The sequence below is a fragment of the Fopius arisanus genome, unplaced genomic scaffold (genome assembly GCF_000806365.1).
Source record: "Fopius arisanus strain USDA-PBARC FA_bdor unplaced genomic scaffold, ASM80636v1 scaffold00004, whole genome shotgun sequence".
NCBI classification, from domain to species: domain Eukaryota; kingdom Metazoa; phylum Arthropoda; class Insecta; order Hymenoptera; family Braconidae; genus Fopius; species Fopius arisanus.
In genome coordinates, this window is record NW_011887743.1 from 975,194 (window position 1) to 1,000,126 (window position 24,933).

The window sequence follows — 24,933 nt, forward strand, 5'->3', positions numbered from 1 at the left end:
TAGCAATCTGCCATAGCAAACTCCCCCAATACCCAGCGACAAGTACACGAGGAAAATTAAAGTTTTCCGTCTAGTGGTTTCGGTAGCTGTCACAGAAAATTCAAGTTTTTTTGCCTCGCAAACATGATATACTCAAGGATCTGGATAAATTGAGTTTCTTCCAACTAACACAATTCACCAGCAAGTGAAAAAAAATTGTCAATATTTTTTTACATAGCGCGCTGGGTGTCAAGGAATAAAGTTCAAGAAAAACTTTTTACAAAGGAGGGGGAAAAATGGCAAAATGGATAACTGACGTGAACGCTCTGTCGGGTAAAAGATATTTTCCAAGGACTTTAATTGAATTAATGGGAGAGTCGCGAGAGGGGGCTGGAATGAGCGTGTATATAGCAAGTAGAGAAGTGAGATGCGGTCAGCCGGAAATACAAGCGCCTCTCTGAGTGTATATATACTCAAGGATACTAAAGGTGGCAAGTTGCTAGGTGACTCGCTAGTTGTTTAATTAACCGAGAAATTCTCTCCTCTCCAGGTTCTCTCTTTTCCTTTCCTTCATTCCCCTCGTTTTCTTAACACTTTCTCGTATTTTTTCTTCTCCAGAGGGTGAAAAAAAAATATACGACAGGCTTCATGCACAAGCGCCTCCAATTTTTCTTCTGCACTTCAAATTACTAATTAAACGAGAAAAAAAAGGAGGGGAAAAATATAGCGAGAGGTAAAAAACTAGTGATGAACGAGAGTCTCGAGGAAACCGAATAGATTCCCCCAGGGATTACCCTCTTTAGGGAGTAGACCATGGCAATGCTGGCGAGTCCTAGGGACCATTGGCAATAGCAGCATCGGCTTATGTGCCAGGCTTAACCCGGTGACAGGATGATTGCCGGTATTATCTAAATTACTTTTCCCAAAGTTATAAACGAATCTCATGTCTACGCGTAACGAAACTCGTATTGAGGATAAATTGTACGTTGGATATTTTTTTTTATCGCGGATAATACACGTATTCCCCCCGGATACATAATCTCAATCATCTATTCTGGAGTTTTCCTCCGTGTATAATTTCGTAATGTTGTTTACTTTAGTCAAAGCCTCACGTGGCTGAAGCACTTTATTTAAATTGAATGAAAATATTTGGCGTTACATCCGCGAATCAAGTTGCCCCCAATCCGGGAAGAATATTTTCTTGCCATAATGAGTAAATCGAAATGCTCCGCTAGTAAAAATAGACGGTATTCTAGCCCACGTCAAATATTTATGGCCGTAAAATAGTAGGCACTGACAATGATCAATATTGCATGTGATGAAAGTAAACGACTTGCAACGGGTGGAAAAGAGACAGAGCCAGCCTGTGTAATTTAATGCCGAGTAAATACGCCGGTAGAGGAGTAGTTTTGCGCTGTAATCTAGATGAATTCACCCAACGGCACTCCCTCGCTATAACGACAGTGTCATTTCCACCCCTTTTCCTTCACAGAATGTCATTTGCACAAAAGTATTTCATTAAAAGGCAAAATAAAGAGTTAAGAAGAGTGGTTATTCATCAACAGAGTACGTCAAATTCTCCCCGAAAATACGCAATGCTATGATAAAATAATGCCTCAAATTGCACAAATTCACCGAACGACTAGAACCGAAGCAATGAAATTGTTATAATTTTACGAGTCCACGAGAGGGAGTGAGAGTAAGAGAGTCAGAGGGAGAGAGAGAGTTGAGGTAGGGGAAGGGTGAAATTCATTTGGAGTTAAACAGTTTAGCGGTACACAAGTCTCTCGATAGAGCGAGTCCTCAAACTCATCGTCACCATCACGTAAATTCATCCTTCCTCGGAGCTCTGGCATACCAGTTTTCTCAGGCATCGTCACGTCCCTGGGAAATTCTCCGTCGTTCGTTCCGGTTTTCCCCTTGCATATATATATACAGATATAGCCTCATCACCCCCCTCTCAAGTTCCACCCGCGCGCTTCATCCCGTTCTCTATCCAGCCTCGTATTCGGTCGTGTCTGCATTATAATGGCATTACGTGTCCTCGTATTACATCCTGCTACAAGCCGACCCAGACCATTCTGTCGTTCATTCCCTTACCTCTCAGCCTCCTCCAACCCACTCTCACCATGTACTGTGTTCGCGCTTCTCGATGTACTCTTATTTGTTTCGTCCTAGAATCCCGGATGTTACCGGGGCTAAATTCAGAGCCTGGAGAGGTGCCTCGCGAAACGCTTTATCGACATGAGAGAGGAAAAAAAAAATACATCTTCAGGGTGGATGGAGATGTATTATATTCGGGGGGGAGGTTATTGTTCACTTGAGACCCTTCGGGATTCTATTAAGTAAAAAAATATCCGGAGAATGTGAGAGTGCGCGGGGAATTTTCGCTGGGATTAATTTATACGGGAAAACAAGGTCCATCTTTATGATTCGTTTAGTATTCATTTTTATAATCCAATCGTGTGGCGGTGAGAACATTATTCTTAACCCCCCGTCCATAAATGAACAAAGTAAACGATAACTGACGAATCGATAACCACCAGATTTTCCTGGCGTATTTCTTCAAATCAGTAAACAAGCCCGATGACAATAAGAGTTTACCGACGATGTATTCGAGTGTTCGATAGTTTTCATATTAAAAGTATATGAGAACTTGTCTATATATACTCAATTCATCCATCCAACAGAATTATCGATTTAGGGGGACGAGGCCAAATGGAATCTCACACAAACCTTTTTTTTTTGTTGTCACAGAGATGACGTCATTGTCAAACAGAGGATTGTATCACGCAAGAACGTACAGCTAAAACGTGTCCGTTTTTAGAAAAAGGAGCCAGGTGGGGTGGAAAGGCCAGTCGTGAGACTTTTGTTAACACTGGGATGAAAATAGTCCACTATTCGGAAAAATTGAGCCAAGATAAGAGATATCAGAATTGAACAGTCATTGGTTTAAATTGAACGCCGAAAATTCAATATATATTTGTGAATGAAAACTATTATCATAATGGAATGGTTGGGGTGAGATTTCGTCCGATAATGGAATTGATTCCGGGAGTTAATGGAAAATCATTCAGCTTTCTCTATCGTTTCGAGAACATCTCTGTAATTAATTCATTAAATATAATTAATTCGCTCTTTATGACCCACATCGAGCAAGAAAAGCCGTGTTTTCACATCGACAGAGTTTGGCCGAGTGGCTAACAAGAATTGAAAAGCCTCGTACTAATACCCGCGCCAGTACATTTCTCGTCCCTAGATCAATTTCATTAATTAGGCTGGTAAATCCGAGCAACTCCGGGACGAAGCGGACTTTCCTAATTGGCACGAGGCGCACATGTTTTATAAAGTGGCTCTGTGAGGTACATGGGTAAAACCCCCTAGTCAATGGTATTAGGAGAACTCGGGCATTTTCATTCGTGCGTCACACGTATACACGAGAAACCCATGAGAGTGTTTCAATGAAGTCCGGGTTACATGAATCGCGTGGAAGAATAGTAGGGGGATTAAATACGCTGACCAAGTTACAAAACATTCGTGTTCAGCGCGGTGATATATTTTTTTCGGACAGAGTCAAAGTAGAAAAAGGGATTTGGAGCAGAAGGCATCGAGGACGTGCGTATACATCAGCGGGAGGTACTGCGGTTGGGAATTTCCAACAGCAGTGGGTGTGTGTCTATTCCCATGTAAATTATGGGGTGGAAAAAAAAATAAATGATGGGGAGAGAGAGAAAGAGGGGGATGAAGATGAGGAATCATTGTTCGGGATTCTTCAATGCAACCCTATACAGTGGAAAAAGTCGATGAAATGACGATTCAATTACGATTATGATTCAAGTCATCCAAAAAGATTTGTAATTGCGCAATGGTGAATGTTCCAGCACGACCCTAATGATCACATGCCCTCGTCACCACCTGGCGTTGATTCCACGGGATGATTAAATCGTTCCAATATATACAATATCATCACAATGTATAGAAGAACCCTCGTCACCCGGTTGTTTACACCCTCTTCTAATACATCCGAAAAGGGTCGTTACAATCCACAACACGTGTGTTATCCCTAAGATGCCCTCGGACAAAGTGCTGAAAGAATCACGATTCACGTTTCTATTTTTTCCTTTTGCTATTTATTCACTTATTCTTGACCTAACAACAGCGGAAAGGAAAACAATTTTGATCTTCCCGAAGAAACTGAAAAAAAAAGAACGAGGAAAAAAAGCCGAAACAAATTGAATTACGAAAAAAGAATGAGGATGTACTCGAGGGAGTCGGAAGTATATAGAAAACATTTCTTCGCTTCTCTCTTGTTTCATCAAGAGAGATTTTTATCGAATGCACTGGTTGTATGGTGGGCACACTATACTTGCCAAGAAAATAAAACCACTATGTTTGGTATCGTCACGGAAAAGTTCGTTGGCCATTCGTTCTATATTGCCATGTCCACTCGACTCACCTCCCACTCTATCCTTTCATTTCCCGTATTCTCTTTTCTCCTCTGACTCAAGTCGAAAACTATGTTTGCCCGTTGAACAACAACGAACAACAGTAGATGTGCCACTACAAAGCCTCGAACCTCAGGGCGACAACTCGAGACTTCACCTCGCAATGGTTTTGGGCACCACCCCTCTCACTATCAATACCCATCTATCTCTCTCTCTCTCTCTTAACTGGATACATCACAGAAGATAAATATTCACGTCTAAAGAATGATCAAAAACTGATTTAATATAGCGAAATGAATTCCCCGGCTTTTATTCGGAACGTCGAGTTATCGGAGTTTGCTGATCTTATTTGTTATTATTTTCATTGGAGGAAATCTCCGTGTGTTAGTCAACACAATTGTTTGTTGTCAACTCTATCGGAGAAATGAAATTTAGTATAATATCGAGTCTTTATTGTTTTTATCTGAAGAAGAACAGTCTGTCTACACAGATAGGAGTATCTTGACTCTCCTCTTCATTCTACCGCCCCTCAGCTCGGGTACGAGTAAACATTCTTTTATTAAAGTGTACATCGCGCTTAGTTTGGCGGCAACAATTTTTTAAAAGAGGCTGCACACAGACAAGAACTCTTTGTCTTTGCGCTTAGAGGACGCCATGAAAGCTTTTCTCCTATAGTCCCCGCTTTTCGTTTTTCTCCTCGACGGCAATTTCATGACAAGTGTTGGGGGATTGTTTCACTTTTCTTTTTAATTAAAATCTCTCTCAATCGCTTATAATCAATAAATATTTGTTGCAGGCTGTGCATTTGTGAAATTCCCGTCACATCAGGAAGCACTGGCGGCAATCAACTCACTACACGGCAGTCAAACTATGCCGGTAAGTTATCAAATACCCAGATATAATCTTGCTAATTTATAAAACAACTCTATTTCATATTGGCTCAAAATCATTTAACAAGCTTGAAGTACTTTAAATGGTTGAATTATGTGAGTAAATCCAAAGAGATCATTAATCTGATTGTATCCCTCGACAAATTCATAACGACAAATTCATAAATATCGAATTTGAAGTTGTCCGTGAAAAGCAGTTATATTAATTAAGGATACAAATTGAGGGAAAGGTGAGTGGGATATAGAAACGTTAAAGTTTGTTGAGAGTGCCAGATGGTCTTGGGGACAGCGGGGTCCAAGGGTAACAGGGGCAACGTAAAATGTAAAGCCCGAGAGCGAACGGTGGCAGTTGTACCAGCAAACACCCCAGTAATGACTGGCCAAACACAAATCTGCATAATACTTGGGAGTAAAAGGAGAGAAGCCAGGAAATTTCGTAGAGGGCGGAGAGATGGCCGAAAACTTTGGGCTGAGGGCTTAGGGGTAGGAGGTGCCTCATGAATTCCATAACCTCTGCGCCCATCCGAAACCGGGAATATAATTGAATTGTCGGGCTGGGCTCGCGGTGTCGAGTCGAATTTTACCTGGACGATGTCGCGACAACCGAGGGGGGAAAACCACCCTGTGACTTTTAGTTAGCGAGCGAGAGGGTGAGGTGGACTACCGCTGGCTTCCACTTTTACTCCTCTTGGTAAATTTCCCACCGCCAAGAACCCTCTAGTAATTTCTCCCCGAGCAAAGGAATAATATTTATTTAACAATGACCAAGAATTCAGGGTTGGGTGAGTGAGTCAGCTGAGCTCCTGAAAATATGGCCCTTCTGGCGCACCCTAACATTTCCATTATTGTCTGCAATTTTTTTCTCATATTCTCCTACATCACTGTAATTTATTTCTTTGTCCATTTCTATTCACAATTTTTCCAATTCGCATTTTTTTCCCTCTCATTCTATACCCACTGTAATAATTTATTTTCACTCATACCCAAAAAAAAAACCGATGAACATTTTGAATTCTAAAATTGTAAATAATTATTCTCCGCGGTGATTTTAAGTGTAAGTCAACAAGCATGACATACTTTCTCCAATCGATATCCGCAGAAATGTTATCGGCCTTGAATAATTATGCAACTATTATACCCTTAACCTCATCCTCGAATATTTAATTCACTAATAGATCTCTTTCAGCGAGGCGCCTTATTAACTCCAGTAACTAAGTTATCTTATCTCGACCTATACACTTCTCCCGTCTCTTATTCCATCCATGATAAGACTTTTCATATAACGCAAAGCCCGTAACACGGGCTCCTCTTCGATACATACAAGGCCCGGGGGTAATTTGATTTGGCCGCGTTCGCTTCCCCCAACCCCCCGGCGTCGGCCTGATGTCGACCCGACAGACGCGTCCGCTCCCCCTCGCCCCCCCATCAATCCGATAGACGAAACTGTATTACGTTCACACATCTCGACTTATACCTACCAAATGAGATATTGATTCGCAATCTGATACGTGCAGGGCGCTGACATGGTATTCTCTCGGTCTTTATGATATTTCCTATTGCCAAGGAATACCTTGATGCTTGATACTTCCATATTTTCGGTCAACATCATATCCTCTTAATTAATCGATCTCGATACGAATAAATTGATCTTATCATCGGTTCAGTAACTCCGAACGAGCTCGATAAAAACATTTATACCAAAAATTGTCAAGAGATTAAACTCTGCGGGGCTAGAAACTTTTTTCAATTGAAAAGAATATTGATTTGAAAATTAGCTACACGTAGTTAACTCACATGGATATACTGCCTCATTAAGCTGATGTATGATGCGAGTAAAAACAAGAGTAGCTCCGAGTGATAGATGCCAGCATTGGCCTCTCAAGTGGGCTCTACAGTAAAAGGGGAACTAAAAGGTAGAATTATCGTACACCGAGAATACCTCGAGGGCTTGCCAGAGGTTGAATCACTGAGGATAACAGTGGAATAAGGGCGAAGCGATTAAACGTTGTGAAACCCACACCCCAACCCGAGTTAGAATTGTAAAATGCTCGAATGGTTGAGTCCTTGGAGTGATTAAAGACCTGTTAGGGACGAGAGATGCGCATTGTGATGACTCTTATAAGGATCCCGAGTCTGTATGAAATCGAATGCCAGCCCACTGGCTTATTCCGACAAAATTCCAAGTGGGCCCTCGAGCATTCAACTTTCACTGGTGAATGTTCCAGGACTCTAAGCTCATATGCAGCCTCAAGGGGTGAGCCGACTCCTTTCCTGCACTTGTGAAGGGAGAGGAGACAGGCTCTTGAGACCCTTCTGGAGACTCGAGCAAAAATATTGAATTAAATGATGCCGTCAATTATTGTACAAGGATAATTCAACAGTCGAGTCCTAAGGATAGGGGAAAATGGAGGAAGTGATATCGATGATAATATATATCATAGAAGAAATAATCCCCCACAGAGAATAAAATTGTAGATAATCCGTGTGCCAATCACGCAGCCATATTTGCATCATTTCGTAATCTTTAAAAGGAGTTTTTTTCCCCTCCGGTTATGTTTCACGTGAAAGACCTTGACAAATTGACGTTTTGTTTTGTTATCATTTGGACAATGTGTTAAAATTTGATGATATGTGTCGAGCACAGTATATCTGCAAAACATGTTATGTTGGAAAGCCTCGACTGTGACATTTCTTGTCACACTGAATAGTGGAGTGGGTCGTGGGGGAAAACGTTAACTTGTTGTCAGTCAAGGTTTTCCCGTCGGCCTCTCTACGTCCAATCGTATCACTCCACTGACTCTCACACCACTCACACCAAACCCAGAAGCCTGTCCAATAAAGCAAAAGGTTACGCATTCGTATGGTACCGGAATTGTGCATCACACCGTGATAATAACAACAATACGATTCAGCATGAAATTGAAGATATAATTGTTATTGTCAAAATGAGGTAGCAGTATTCCGGGTTTTCAGCCAATTGTTCATTTGATGGAGACATGACAAGTGATTAATCTCGAGCTGCAGTTCGAAAAACTTTGTGACTCCATTTCTTTTCTCCATAATGAGAGGAAAGACATAGTCGATCGGGTAAGGATCCTCATAAAGATCCTCGAGGCAATTCTATGCCGCGACAACGCGACCATCCCCTCTTCTACTGGCTGTACCTTTCCGGTATACGCCATACTCATCACCGGCCGGATGTACCTTTTCTCTTCTTCAACGGTCGAGTGGATAGAAGGAAATTGTCTCCGCATTAACGGAGACTCGGAAACTGCTTCTCCAACATTTAATTAAAGACGCGTCCTCCCCCTTCTCCTATTCACCCCTTGTACTCTCTTTTCATTCCAACCCACTTGCCAGCCTTCTATCTGTACTTGTAATTATATTTTTTTCCATTCTCAAAATAAACATTTATCTTTGGTTTAATTTTTTCAGGGGATACTGTGTGCACAGCGTCAAACAGAACGACTTTTATATTTACATCCCCACTGAAATTTTTGCTAGACAAATAGAAATAGAATCGAGGGCAGGAGTAGATTCTGGCGTAGATAGTGCCTCTATGTTACGCAAACCATTTCGTTTTTTTTTATTTATTTGACATGTAACCCGATAAATCCAATATGAAATTTTTAGGAACACATGTTTATTTCAACTTTTTGAAACCCTTTGGACGGTTTAATTTTATCTAGAAACGGAATTCATACGAAATCGCCGGTCGATCGGAAAATTCAATTAAAAAAAAAATCGCATTGCTCCTGTTGTGAATTTCACAACTGGTCCACGAAAAATGATGATAATCCTCAAACTTTGAATTTTCATTCTCTCCCGAATAAGTGCCTCGTATAGAAATACAACCGACGTCGCTATGCCCACCCACTTTAAAATTCTCTCCATTCCGTATCCCGGAAATTACGTAAATTCAATGTGAGAAAACCACAAACGTACATACCACATCCTCGAGCATCCTGATTCACGAATAATTATAATCCTCACTCTCTGTTTTGCATTCAAGGTATTTGCGGCTTTGGTCACTCGTAATTTCTAATCCAGCACTTGTGGTTTTACGCGTATCGAGAAATTGATTTGTCCGTAGGTAGGATTCGCGGTTCGTCGGAGATTGCCAAAGAGAGTGGGAGTGAGATGGTGAGTGAAAATGGGATAGACGTGGGTGGGAGGATAAATGGGATACAAGGGTCCTGGAGCAATTCACCCCGCGTTCCGTCCGGTCATGTGGTTCAGTTACGTTCCAACAGTTGAATCGAAAATTAACGCGGAAACGGAAGTGACGACCAATGAGAACTTAATGGATTGATACATCCTTTCAAGTTGAGAATCTCTCAATACCCTCCTGTGAAAATTGCTTCCCAGACTGGCATTTCTTCCCAATAACATCATGTCAAATGTCCGATCATTCCCGTTAATATTTCATTGTTCCGACGAATGAAAGTTTATCATAAACGCGAATAGAAAAATTCTGCATTCAGCCATAGCAATGAATTTTTTGTGAATCCATTGAACCGGCCATTCAGAGAGACGAACCATAATACGTTTTACAGAGCCATAAATCTATCGTCGATAAGCCATCTCGGTTTCGTCAAACTCATTCGCACGTTTCTTTTATATTTTCCCTCTCCTCTTTTTCTTCCCTCTCAAGTACCGAGAGCGTGATTCCGCGGTGGCTTTACGACATTCCAGACATTTACAACGCTCGTTTGACGTTGCACGTGAAAAAAAAATCAACACGCCAAAACAGCGGAAGGAATCAGTAAAAAAAACGAGGGAACAACAGTTTTTCCAGTTAATAGTGTATTCGGTTATTTGCTCTGCTTTATTTTGTTCAACTCTATATTGCTTTCTCCTCGGATGTCTATCACTAGTACCCCATTCATCCGATGTGGGGCATTTGCCAAGCCTCCCTCCCTCTCAAACCACCTCAGCAGTCCCGATAATAAACGGTCGAGAGGACGGCCTCGCAAAAGTCTCGCTCGATACCTCTCTCCGAGGACCTCTATACCGCCACAGCCCCCAACCGCGTCGCCTAAATTCATTATTTAGTCATTTTGAAATTGCCCTGCTCTCTCTCGACTCCCACTCCACCAATTTCCATTCTGTCGGGACCTTCAACTTTATAACTCTCCGAGGCGGCTTCAAACATTTTTCTTTTTTAATTATTCCCTGATGACATTTAATGTCCATCGCGACCACTCAAGATTAAACAATTTTCCAAGTCTGGGAAAAAGAGGATAATATTCAAGCGAAAGATAACAATTTACAGCTATTTTTCACGCAACGTACGGTCAAGAGAATTTTCAATAGACGAGAGAAGAAAAATTATCGGGACAGTTGCTCACACAGAAGGAACCGCGCGATGTAGATGGAAAGGGAATGAGATCACTTTAATGTGAGCGATAAAGAAGTTGAGGAAAAAGGGAGGGAAAAATGTGTGCAAGAGGTGGTACCCACTGAAAATTATTTTCCAGACATGAAAGGCGCACGGATAAATATTTGTACTGTCGACACACAGCGGTAGAGTCTGTGAAACGTTTTCTGGCGTATGGAAGTGCACCCCATGGTAAATAGAAAAGTGGACTCCGAGTGGTGGAGGTAAAAGGGAAAGAAAACAGTTTTTCGTTGCGTATACTTTCTACACGATTCTCTTTGTCCTCGACCCTCGCTCTTCCTTTTTTCGGTTGCCATTGGTTTTTTGCTCCGATCTACACGGGTTATGCGTTATCGATACTGGCGGCAATGTGCATCATAAACATCAAGGCCATATCCCGAGGAGAATTCCTCTCGCAATCAGGAAGAATTCTTTTGTCCTGCCAGGAAAGAACTCGATGCGGTGGACGTAAAGTTCTTTCCCGGGAAGAGTTTCACATCAGAAAGGTCATACGAGTGCACCAGATTTACCACGAAACAAGTGTAAAATGAGAGAGACATAAAAACCCGGTGAATTTGGCTTTTTTCCCCCTTTTTCAATGTCGTTTAGACTAGGTGTAGCGGAGAAGGGGGGACTAAAGGGACTAATGAACCGTAATCCCCCGGTAATGACGCACTGGGCTCAACTGGCGCCGATACGACCGCTTCATCCCTCTTTTTCTCTCCCATCTATTCTCCATCCCCCAACACCCCATATATATAGAATCTCAAAGCCTATTCGCATAACGATGAATAGGGCATTTTTCCATCATGAAAAAATATCATAAAATAACGAGGAAAATCAGATGAAAAGGGGAACGAAGTTGGATTGATCGATCGGATTTAAGTATGATTTTCAACATGGCGTTTTTAGGGCGAAACTTTTGGAGTCGTATTCTCGGGGTTCCCCTCGTTTCAGGGGAACCATATTAGTTCACTCCTCGGGGGGTGAACCATGAAAACTTTTTTTCCGATAAACCTTTGGCAAGAACTTTTATATGATCATCAACTTTTAGGCAGTCTTCAAATTCAGAAACTTTTTAATTGTTCCATCATGTGCTCCAGATGTCATCTGAGTTTTATTCAGCCAAATCCGTGTTTTGGCATATCAATCAAATCGGATTACGAATTTGTTTTATTGATTGCAGCGTGAGACCGACACAGCCGATTGGCATCGAGAGCCTCTATTTCCCAAAATTCCCGCTAGCTCTTCCCGGGTAGTTACACCGAGCTTTGTATCTAAGAAGCCAGATTCGGGTGGTCCTTTGTAAAGCCAAATCCTTTGCCGCTTACGTTCTATCATAGGCGGCATAGACGATATTCGTAGAGTGTCAATGCATTGAACATCGCTCGATTCAAATAGGAGTATTGATCACTTCAAAGGGCGAGACTAGGCTGGGATTCCCTCCCTTAACGTTTGTTCCTGTTAACGCGGCGTGTTTAGCAGTGGAAATGTTACCCCTAATTCGGTCAAGAAATTGAAAATTTCTAATTCTAGAAAAGAAGTGTCTAGTTTCTAATAAATTCATTCCGAAGTCAATTTTTTTTTTGTGAAGTTATCCATATCAATATTGCAAAATCATGGTGAATAGAAATTCGTAAACCAGCGGAAGACGTTATATGAGAATCCCGGTTCCACAATCGCTCGGTGAATTTCAGTCACGCCCAGAATTTGCATCGCCGACATGAATGCATCATGCCACCCAAAGCTGGGTACTACCTTCCCCCGAAGCTCTGAAGACGATGAAATGTTGCAGAGAGGTCATACATCCGAAAACCGAAAAGCCTTGCTTGCGAGACTACAAACGCCCGTATCTACTGACCACCTGTTGCCCATTCCCATTTATATTTTAGACGCCGTTTCGTGTCCCGAGCTTCCTTATTTCACTTTTGCTTTTTCTTATTGCCCGGTTCAAGAAGAAAATGGGAATTTGATGGTAATAAATTGTTAATGTATAAATTGTTAGTACATTGCCCTCTCCCCAGCCCCTCATCTCGCATTTGTTTCTTCCCCATAAAACGAAACAAAGGGAATCCAAATGCATTGTTGGTTCGGTAACATCAGAGAGTTCTTGTCAGGGGATTATAATCAATATTGCAGCCACCTCTATAATAATCCCATCATAACGCGCAAAGGCTAACACGTAATACGTATCCCCGGATCTCGTGTACATCACATAGACGCCTGATTATGTAAACCAAACGCTCAATCCCTCACCTCTCACCTCTCACCCCCTGTCGATTCTACCCGCGTATGTACCGCGTATTCCTCTCATTAGACGGTATGCAAGTGAATTTTATTCAATAATAATAAACCCGGTGATGTTGAATTTTTACTATTTTTTTGTGCCTTTTGTTTCGTTACAGGGTGCCTCATCCAGTCTAGTGGTAAAATTAGCAGACACTGAGAAAGAGAGACAACTCCGGCGAATGCAGCAAATGGCCGGAAACATGAATACCCTCCTCAATCCCTTTGTATTTAATCAGTTTGGACCTTATGGTGCTTATGCTCAGGTGAATATACATTTTTCATTAATTATAAAGAACCGCGCCTAGTATCCGAAAAATCCTCATCCCATTGAATACTCTATCTGTTTAATACCTTTTATCCCATGAAAAATAGAATTTCTATCGTTCTCAATATTTCACTACCCTAATAAATTTAAAATTTTTAATTCCACTGAAAATATACCCATCAAATTAATGAGCAATAAAACGTTAACTGATCCAGGCTAAAATATTTTACAGCGTGTAATAACATTTTTTACGCATATGACAGATTTTTCCCTTTGCCAATATTACAACTTTCGCCTTAAAAAAAAAATGACAATTACATTTTCAATCAACGCGAATAACCCCGAATAATTAAATTTTACAGCAGCAAGCAGCACTCATGGCTGCAGCGACTGCTCAAGGTACCTACATTAATCCAATGGCAGCACTAACCGGACAATTGCCCCATGCGGCATTAAACGGCATGCCAAATCCCGTTGTGCCACCGAGTTCCGGTAAGCAATTCTTTACTTTTTCCCTCCGCCCGCGAAGCTTTAAGAACAAAATGAAGGGGGAAAAAATATGACCGCCAAGTCGTGGGATTCGGATGCCGTAAACTGGCGGGAAAAAAAGCCCAATGAAAATTCTAAGTTGGAAAAAAAAATAGAATGCATTGTGAAGGCTCCACAAAAGTTTATAGAACGTTTATCCGTGTGAGGTTGCGAAAGGCTGAAAGAAGCGGAGAGAGAGAATAGGTATACGAAGGTGCTCTCACTCCTTGCAGCCACAACGTTTGGAATACCCCGAGCGGAATGTAATACGGTTTGATAGGGAAATAATATTTTATTTCCCTTTGAGATTACTGCCGAGGGGTTTTATCCTACCGCGAAACGACCTTTTTCCGCTCAACGCTGCCGTTTTTTTTTTCCACTGTACTGAGGATAGTGTAACATTCGGAGATACTGCATACGGATACGCGCATATATGGTTGCGTGGTTTCTCTTTTTCTCGGTTCTTAACGTTTTTTTACGATCCGTCATTATTGTTCATACTAAATACGAATCGAATATTGCAGGCGCGATCGTTTCGGTTTTCTTCGAGGTTGCCGAAGTGATGTGAGTTTATTTTATAGTCCTTCCGTGAGTCTTTGAGCTTTTTCCGGTTCAGGTGAAAGGGAAATGTTTATATACTTTGAACAATAAGAATAGAATGTATATCCCGGAGATCGTAAGGTTTTTTTTTTCTCACCGTGAGAAATAGAAAGGGGGAGTATCGGAGGTAATGATCGTTGTAAATAACAACTTTAATACAATTGGAAATGGGCTGTGAAAAAATTGAAGCGCAGCCTAGGGATGTTGATAAAATAACATAACTGATTAGTTTTGGTCGTAGGTACTGGCACAGGGCAACCAGTCAATGGTACAATACCATCGTTACCATCGCCAACAATGCCAAACTTCAATATGGCGGCACAAACACCAAATGGACAGCCGGCCGGCTCAGATCCTGGTGTTTATACGAACGGAATACCGCAGACCTATCCGGGACGTGAGTATCAACGCGGGCGCATAGCGCCGCCCCTGCGCGCCACTGGGCCAATCCAGATGACTTTATTATTGCGAAATATATATACGTTTATATGCAACTGACGGAGAAAAGTTACGAGGTCACGCCCGCTCGCGCCTGTGCACTTGCATTTAATTTGACCCGTGTTTTTTGATCCCGAAGATGTCGGCCTTGTGGAGAAGTAAAAAAAATTACCTCCAGGTTGTTACGGTTTCTTAGATCAGGCACATTTTCTGTTTACACATTTCACCAATTCGAGAGTACTGGAAAGTTTATGAAATCGCGGAATTTTTCCGGGACGAAGAAAATGACAGTTGGGGGCCAGAAACGCGTTTTTCACTGATAAGTAAATCTAGATTGGCCAAGTTTTGCGCAATGGGGCATTAACCTGTTTCCCACATGATAAGAGCTGAACTTACTCAAGTGTAGATGCCCTCCATCTGTCCATTCCAGCTCAAGGTCTGCCCAACGGGGAGGCCGCCCTTCAGCACGCGTACTCCGCTGGAATTCCGGCGTATCCCGGTGTCGGTAAGTCTAATCACCAATAACTCTCTCCCCTCTCTTTTATTCTCCATATAAACATTTCTGGAAAAAAAAACAAAAAAAAAATAAGAATATTATGCCTAATGAACGTAGCGACACAAAATGAGAGAATTACGGTAAAGAAGCTTTGAGGTTTTTTTGTTCTATTTCGGTTTATGAAAGTTGAAACAACAAACGAAGAAAATTATTCGTTTTATCGGTCATTTAACCGCACTTGATGCAGGTGGGAAGCGTGGTACGAGGGAAAGAGAGAAAGAGAGGAAAAAAAATTGAATTTAGTAAGCGCTCGTGCGATAACCCCGGATTTTTTCCTCCCTTTTATTTCGTTTCAATTCTTTTTACCTTGTGCACAATTTTTATTATTTTTATTATTTTTATTTTTTCCTTTATTATTTCATCCGCATGGAAATGGAAGGCATGAACGCGTGACGTATATACATACATATATGTGTATAGATAAACATGTATATAAATATATTTCAATACGTGTATATATACGTATAACTACTCTACATATATTCGGTGTAATGTTTCAAGCTCAATGGTCGTTCCATATTTACACGGATTATTTGCGTTATTCTATTTGAACGTTTTTATTCGTATTTCGATATTCGTATTTCATGGTTAGAGACAGAGGGGTGTAAGTGGTATGTGTAAGGGTAGCTTTTGCGATCCTTTGATTCTGTATGAGGATCCAAATTTAATTTTTCTATCTATACGAAGCATCGAATCTTACTGGAAAAACAAATGTAAACGTGAAAAAATTGAACAAAAAAATATTATCCAGTATAAACTCAGGATTACCCATAAAATCACGTAAAAAATACGAGTGAATGGGAAATTGGGAGATCAAACGGAAAATATAATATTCCACATCTCTCGTCAAATATTATTCTCATTGCAGAACGCTTCAAAAATTTGCACGTCATGAATTAATGAAGATATTTCAGTGATTGAAATATACATTCCACCCACTGCAAATAATCCTTCACTTTTCAATTGGAAAACCGCGGGAAAAATTCATGCGATTGTAGCGAACCTAAAAATTTTATCAAAGCCCCTTTGCCAGATTTTTTTGAGCATTCAACATCATATGACGATCCTTCAATGCTATCCAATGTCATATATTCAATTCGAGGGAAAAAAATGCGAGGGGACGGGAAGAGAGTTGAATTGCCAAATGGCGAGATCGACGCTCGGGAATTCGGTTTGCATGCATCGTGTAGACGATTTTAGAATAAAGAGGGATGTTTGTATGTATTGCGACGCATTGGAGTCATGATAAATTGAGCTTCAAAGCCACCGGCCAAAATGATAACATTGAGTCATGGCTATATCCTTATGACAACCGATCGCCAACTGAATATATTCAATTTCACGGAGATTCATTCCGGAAATCTGTGTTGACTTCGTGCATCTATTTACCTCTTATTATAATAAAACCTAAGCAAATATTTTACCAGGCACTGAGGCGTATATTCACCAAATGAATTATCCCGAGTTCTATTCTGACTAATAATACAGAGAGTAATACAATAATAGAGATAAAAACATTCGTTGTTTGGTGCATGGCAAATTCTTTTCCATATAAATATGACTCGCTGTCGCACGCGATATTATCCCAATTTTAGTTTCTATATCATTTTTTATTTCTGAATGTTTCACCGTTTTTCATGATGTCACTGTTATTTGTTATTGTCGCAGCTTATGGCGCCGTCTACGGCCAGTTTCCCCAGGCCATACCTCAGCCGATGACAGCGGTTGCACCCACCCAAAGAGAAGGTAAGTGTCAGGGAAAATAAGAGAAACATAACGACGATAATTAATTGGGATTAAAAAAATTAATCTATATAATAACAAGTGTTGTTGGCTGTTGATTGTTACTTGCAAAAGACGTGTTTGTTCTGTGTGTTTATCCATATGTAGAACTATCAGATCCAGTAATATATGTTCAACTCCCAACCCAACAATGAAAAATAAAAAAATACTAAATAATAGCTGTCCAATAGTACCGCCGAGTAAATTACCTCAGTTTGAGCTCGTCCATCATTAACGATTTCTCGCGCAATTAACAACGTTCCAACTAGGAAAATTTAGTCTTGTAAAATTATGGAGAATGCCGCATCGGATTGTCAGACTAGCTTTTATCCGCAAAAAAAAAGAAACAAGATTCTGGGAAGATGATAAAAGAAGAAGAAAAGGTTTAGGAGTAACGCCTAATTGCAATTAACAACTCACCATTATTACAATATACGATGCCTTACAATGAGATGATGCAAATAAAACGAAAGTTTTAATTACTTTGTGCGCCCGACGGCACTGTAACATCACTGGGATAATGGAAAGTTTATCGCGCACCCCTTCCCTTATCCGTATGCTCCGAACTCTATCCATTGACTGATTTTTGTTTTTGGTTGATTATTTGACGGGTTATTGTACTTCATTCGATGCTTACTCGTCGGAAATTCAGGCCCGGTTTCCTGATCTTGTGTCAATTAAAATTATACTATAGGCAACACTATGATCACGGCATGGCGCTGAATTAACTGTGTTTTGACTGTTTTTTGCTTGATGACTAATTATTAATCTGATTTATTACTCCATTATCGAGATTTTGTTAATTATCGAGAAAGAGCGCTAGAAGTCAGCAGTGGAAAAATTGTAAAATAATTTATCAAGGTATGGAATCGTCCTGATAATGCGTTTAAAATCACTCCTTATCAAGATAATCGGATATTCTGATGTCAAGAAGTGGTTTTTCCATTATTATTAACCGCTTTGTTCCTGAATTCATGTGTATTCTACTCGGATCCGTCTCAAATACATTTTCCACTGTTTACTTGCTCTGTGGCTTTCATATAGTACAAGCGAAATCGATATTAATTTATCCAATTAATTGTTTACATGTTACATTAATATGTTGATATACTCATTATACGTGGCCCTTTATGTATAGCGAAAAAGTGGTAACGTTATCGGTGTTAACGATATTATCTTGCACATGAAATGCAAGGCTGATAATGATAATTCACTATCTGTATTCTACACATATTATTACAATTATAATACTTTTGGGTTAACGTCGATATCATTAGTCTGTTTAACAACGTAATGAGATAAAGCACTCCGTTTTATTTTTCATCCATTCCTGTCAGCCCGCTGTTACCAAAAATCCGAGAAAAGTGGATAAATATACAGAGCATATTGGTAGGTCCAAGGGAATAAGTTGAACCGCACTAGATTCAGTTAAGGTTTTACCCGGATGTATTTCCTTAGAGACGTCAAATTACGAACAGCGATTAGCAAAACGCTGTGAGACTAAAAGTCTCAAGCCCCTCCCAGTTGAATCGAAAATTCGGGAAATGCGCAATATGTTTACCACTCAAAGGCCCATGGCAAAGGATTCCCAGTGGGGCACTTTCGCGAAACTTTGAAGTTTATAATCATAATTGCATGATTAATCCAGACAGCAAACCGACGGAATAGCCAGCGAGTTCAAGCAGTTCTTCATTAACTATTTATGGTCTGTTTTGTCCATTAATTGTGGGTATCAAGTTAATTATCACCGGAGGAAATATCATGAAAACGCCGTGACATAGATATAAGCGCCACCCAATCATCCATCCGCCATTATCATTCTCATTATCATTGTCATTATCACAAACTCCCTGAGAACCTCTGTACATGAGATGAATGAAACTATCCAAATGCCTGTCTTGTGTATCCCCGTGTTTGTGTGTGTACAATTGAAAGTATAAATACTCAACGTTACATGAAAAAAGAGAAATTCAATTCTCCTGATATTTTGAGATTTATTGATTGCTTCATTGCATTGATGAACAGAAGCTCCGGCTGTACTAGAGTTAAATGCCTCAAAGTCACTTTCATTCTGCCCGTTATCGACTCCAGTCCATTTTTCATTAATTGTTGCATTCATTTTCGCTCATTAATATCCGTCATGATTCACCAATCAATTGAGATAATTTGGGGTTTATTTTTTAATAATACAACACCCATTTAGTCATTCATGCCTTACCATTCACTTTATGATCACCAAATCATCAATTCATTCATTCGTCATACGATCGATTCATTATTTAACGTAATTAATCTATTGCTCAAGATAATTATCTATAGCAAATTGAAATCCTTAATAAACTTGACCGGCACCACATGGAACGGCGACTCGGCGACTCGGTACAGGCGGCATAAAATCCATGGAATTAGAGATTTATTGAGAGATTAAAAATTCAACTTAATAACTTGAGTATTATACTTCAAGTTTAGTTGTTTAGATGTGCTCTGATTTATATGGTAGGATGCTCTATCTCAGGACCTGAGGGCTGTAACCTGTTCATCTACCACCTGCCCCAGGAGTTTGGGGATACTGAGCTGATGCAGATGTTTATGCCATTTGGCAGTGTCATCTCATCAAAAGTTTTCATCGATCGAGCGACTAATCAAAGTAAATGCTTCGGTAAGTTAATGAGTTAATAAAGATGAACCACTTCGAAATTCCAAAATAATTGCGCGAGTAACTCATTCCCTATTTCCAAACCAATCCCATCACCTAATGAAACCATCATTAACTACCTATCGCTTTATCTAAAACTGTAAACCGCCGTTCGAGCATTGTAAGCAATTTCTGAGTTGACCGGATTCTCAAGCTTTCATACGGAAACCAATCAGCCATTCGTTCAACTTTTTAATATCAAATCTAATTCGGAAACCTAATTAGCAATACCTAATTTCAATCTCATCTCAAATTTTAATTCTAATCACTAGTAATCAAACTTGAAATTCCAAACGAAGAAAACTTTCATCTCACCACCAATTTCAACTTCCATAGAAGAAGAGAGTAACAGTTTTCAAGAGCAAGTGGAAAGTCAACAGACCTTCCTCTCCGCCATACCTTTTGTTGAAACAACATGAAAACTTGAGTAATTTCACAATGTTTCGATCGAGTCTTCATTATAGGCATTCTTCAGACAAGCATCCTCGAGACTTTCTTCGAAGCGAGCCCTGTCTCAAATTATATCACTTGAAAATTCTCTCTACGAGATGACTCAAAAATCATTCCCTCCGTACCATAATAGTCTGTTATTTTCGCACATGTCAACATGAAACATCTCCGCCATTGAACAACAGCGTTACATCGATTAACGTAATGGTAACACTCGTCCAGCTTCACGAAGAACCGTTTTTTTCATTAATTTAGCCGAGAAAAAATCTTTCTCCCCTACGGTAGTAAAACCATCGATCGGTCTTCACTTCATTGAAAGGGGTTGCAGCCCCTATATATAGTAGATCCATCGAGTGTAAGCGAGAGAAGCAGAGAAAAGCGAGAAGCAGGAACGATTTTATCTCTCCGAGTGCCTCAACCGAGTAGCGCCCTATCTCCGGTCATCCAGCTTCGAATATATCCACCCCGGAGGCTATACTCGTACCCTGGACTATACAGGAGAAAAAGGAGGGGAAAAAGTGATAGTAGTTGGGAGTTAGAATCCTCCATTGCGTCTGTGTGCCCGGGTCAGAATGTCGTTTCCATAAACGCCTACCCTGGAGCCGTCGAATCACATTCCTTTTATAGTTCGTGCAGGATAAAAAAAATTCAAAAAAAAAAAGAAAGAGAATCGCACCAACGAAATGCCTATCTGCGGAGATATCCTTTGTGCGTTCTGATAGCGTGATTCTCGACGATAGATATGAGATGCTCCCCCGGCTATTTCGCATATACTATTGATCGTTTACGAAAGTCAACTTTTCTTTATTATAATGCTGTTTCCCATTTATTAGAATTAATTTACTCCTATATTTTTTTTCAATATATCACTCACTCCTGGAGTGTTTTAAACTTGAGTAAGATTCCGTAAAAACAAATAAGCCGGCGTATTACGCTTGTTAATGGAGAGAAATTTCACGAGTCTCCTCGTAATCCTGAGAAGAAAAAAACTTCAGCTCGTAACGGCCTCGAAATTCGCTTAACCTTTCCTTGAAAAGACTTTTCGGCAAAGTCCCTTCGTTATGACGGCCCGATTGCTCCTCTTTCTCCTTCTTCTTAGCCCTGGTGAACTCAGGGATAATATAGTTCATTAAAAGTTTTTTATTTCAAATGGAAAATTCAGCCCTTAAGGACCCCAAGTTCGATATCGTCTCAAGTATTTTTTTTTAAATCTCACGAAGAAACGATTCGTTACGTAAATTGGTTAATTTATTTTGATGGTGACATTTTATTTGATTATTTTTCACGCTCAGGTTTCGTGTCATTTGATAATCAAGCGAGTGCACAGACGGCAATTCAGTCGATGAACGGCTTCCAGATAGGGATGAAGCGACTAAAGGTACAATTGAAGAGGCCCAAGGACACCAAGCCGTACTAACCCACGACCTAGCCTAGATATCCTGGCCGGGTCACGCCCTACGTCACTGGTTGTAGAGTACGTATATTTCGCTGAACTATTTTGAATTTGTACGAATTCACTGAGTTTTCCGCTCATGAAATGTTAATTCTCGGCAATAAAATAGTTGTTATCTTCAACAAAGCTAAATGTGTTTCTCTCCATTATTTACAGACCATGCATGATAACGCGTGCCCGTTGGACGCTCGACGATCAAGTGTGAAGAGTACGAATCATCGCAGCAATACTCTTCACCGTAACAATCTAGTATACTAGTTAGTTAATTCTCTAGAGATTAAATTTAGCGAGTATCAAACCGACCGAGAGAGGTTATCTCTCATTATCGACGCCTCCAGCGGAGGGCTTGCCGGCAATGGGAGAAAATTGGAAGAAGAACTTGATAACCATAACCAGATAAACTGAAGAATGTCTGAACTATCCACACATAATATTGCCACATTTCTGGATGAATTCGAGGAGAATCCCGGAAATCATTCGTCTTATCTTTGAGGACAATCGAGAGGGGTAAGTGGAGAGAAAATAATCCGTCGAATTTTCTGACGGTTTCTCTCCATGGGCATCGCACAAACAAGTTAAACCGATAATGGACCGATGGAAAAAGACGAATTCCACAGAATAACAAATCAACAACAGGATATTGAACAAAACAATACAGAACTATCCTCACGATACGCATATAAATATAAATATACATAAATATATTATATATAATAATATATAATTATACATCAAGTTTAAAATATCGAGGTAGTAGGTTTTATATACCACGATAGGAAAAATTTTAAAAACCACAAACTGGTAGTTTTAGCCAACGGCGTCGCGTCCTCAAGCTCGTTTTGAGAAGGAAGTGTATCCTCTCAAGTGCGCTCTTTCTTCGGTATTTAATAATGAAAACAATGTCTCTCAGATTCCATTGACAGAAGATTTTTATGTCGTTTCAAGAGCCCAAAAAATTCCAAAAGCTATTTTTCAAACTCATATCGATTCATTAGCGCAGGAGTGAGGTGTTTTTTCTTAAGTTCAATCAACCAAAGGAAACTAGTCCAAAGAACGGAAATAGAGAGATCACGTTCGTTCGATCGAGCATACGTCGGAAGAGAGTAGTATAATTAAAATAAAACTAAATAATGACGTCCAATAAATCACTGTCGGGTTGGTATCTCTCGAGGAATTGCAATCAGGCTGTGAAAAATGTAAAAAGCGGAATAAAAACGATATAAAGTGGAACAATGCCCGTTGAAATGTTTTTTTTCCATGCATAAATGTTTCATGATTTTTAAAAAAGGTCAACTCTTTCAAACAAAATTTTTACCTAGTCAACTGTTATATTTCCTTATTTTCACTTTTGTTTGAAAGAATTTATCATTTTTTAGCGACACACGCCAACAATAAATTTCAATTTCAGTTATATCACGGCAATCCCGAGAGTGATGCTATCTGAAAGGGTCGAGAGGGTGGGGGAGGAGTAATTAAAAATGATCGAACGACCGTTTTGGCAAAACGCAGTGATTGCTCTAACCTAGAGAAAATAATCAACCAAAGTACCAAATACTAATTACTACTATTAAAAGATGAAACCAAAGAGGGAGTAAAAAGGAAAAGAACCGTGAAAAAAAAGAAAATGTAAAAAAAAGCATTGAAAGCATATGAATGTATGCATATAAATATATATATATATATGTAATATACAGATATATATATTTATATATATACATATAGAAATATAAAGAATTAATATATTGATCGAGTCAAACTAGGGGCTTAGCGAATTATTAATTATAGTTTTATTCAAAGAGAAAAATCACTCTAGATTAAATAATGAATTGCAAAGAAAAATTCAACTAAAATGTTGGTGATCGACGAATTAATAATGAACAATGTTGACTTCGATAATGCGCAAAAAAATCAGTGTAAACAATAAGTTGTTATTGCAATTTATCAACAAAGCTTTGTGTCACCGACGGTGGCACGAATTAACAATGTTATGTTAACGCGTAACCAATTATTGCATGAATAAACAATTGAATTGAATTTTGAACAAAACGCATCACACAGTATAACCTGATAGTACGGATAAATTGAGGAAATGGTTGAGATAATTATACTAAGCATTAGTTGATACGTACATAGAAAAATCTTACGAGGCGTTCCAGAAAAAAAAAATAGTAGCGTCCCACTTTTTGACAAACAATCTGTCATAAATAGATTTGGACGCTGTATTGGAAGAAAATAAAAACATCAGAGTAATTCCTAACGCCTGAGCATTGCAATGGTCCACATCTACGTATGTATTCATTAAAAACACGAGGTAATCGTGCGTTGTAAATAACTACAGGCGCAAAAGAAAAAAAAATTGTAAATACATACGCACATTTCGCCAGTTGCGTTTGTAAAAGAAAATATGACCTCAAAAAAGTAATAATACCGCGATGAATTGTAGACGCAAAGTCCGGGCTTAGATATGACGTAGAAATAATTGAACAAAAAAAATAATATGAAAACGTTGAAATAACTGAGTCACGCTATCTAGAATTATTTCAGCAATTATTTTTCCATTTTATTTAACTCTTCCTGGCAAAAAGGAAATTGAAATGTTAATAGGGATTGATTGAAATGACGGAGCAGAAAAAATACCAGATCGTTGAATGAAGAAATAGGGGGAATTCGAAAAAATACAGAATTAAAATATAAATTAATTCGCGCGTAAAACCCTCTCCAATTCGCGAAGAATATAATGGAATTGGTAACAAACATTTACCCGAGCACCAAATAATAATATCACTACGAATGTAAGCTTTTTAAAACAAGAGGAAATAAAAGAAGAATAAAATAAACATGATTTTACAATTTAACGATTACAATAATACCTAGCGTTTAATATACTTAGCGACAATGCTAAAACAGAGAAACAATGAAAGATGGAAAATGTGTATCTTGTCATAAGACAGACATGAAGAATAAATCATGACACAGCTATTTTATCGAGATGAAATTTTTTTGCTAAAGAGCAGGTGAAACGATGTAGAGTGTCGCATCTTTTAATATGAAAAAATTACCTTGATACTAATAAAATGAAAATGAAAAAAAAAGTGTTGAAAACAGTTTAACTCTAAGTCTCGAAAATGGTAGAGAAAAACAAATCAAACTTTGAATTTATTTTTACATGACGTGTGATTCATC

General features: G+C 39.5%; 1 protein-coding gene across 10 annotated transcripts in view; it reads left to right on the forward strand.

Moving 5' to 3' along the window:
* Positions 1-22,687, forward strand: part of bru3 (bruno 3) — a 253,996-nt gene extending 231,309 nt beyond the window's left edge. For 7 of the 10 annotated variants that reach the window (XM_011312724.1, XM_011312688.1, XM_011312698.1 and 4 more), the window contains 9 exons: positions 5,221-5,300; positions 13,100-13,246; positions 13,611-13,740; positions 14,618-14,773; positions 15,221-15,319; positions 17,039-17,116; positions 19,653-19,811; positions 21,590-21,771; positions 21,907-22,687. In XM_011312724.1, coding sequence (XP_011311026.1) covers positions 5,221-5,300; positions 13,100-13,246; positions 13,611-13,740; positions 14,618-14,773; positions 15,221-15,319; positions 17,039-17,116; positions 19,653-19,811; positions 21,590-21,714 — 974 coding nt within the window. In that variant the 3' untranslated portion in view covers positions 21,715-21,771; positions 21,907-22,687. The remainder of the gene's footprint in view (positions 1-5,220; positions 5,301-13,099; positions 13,247-13,610; positions 13,741-14,617; positions 14,774-15,220; positions 15,320-17,038; positions 17,117-19,652; positions 19,812-21,589; positions 21,772-21,906) is intronic. The other 3 variants (XM_011312672.1, XM_011312681.1, XM_011312716.1) reach the window with 3 other exon arrangements.
* The last annotated feature ends 2,246 nt before the right edge of the window (positions 22,688-24,933 follow it).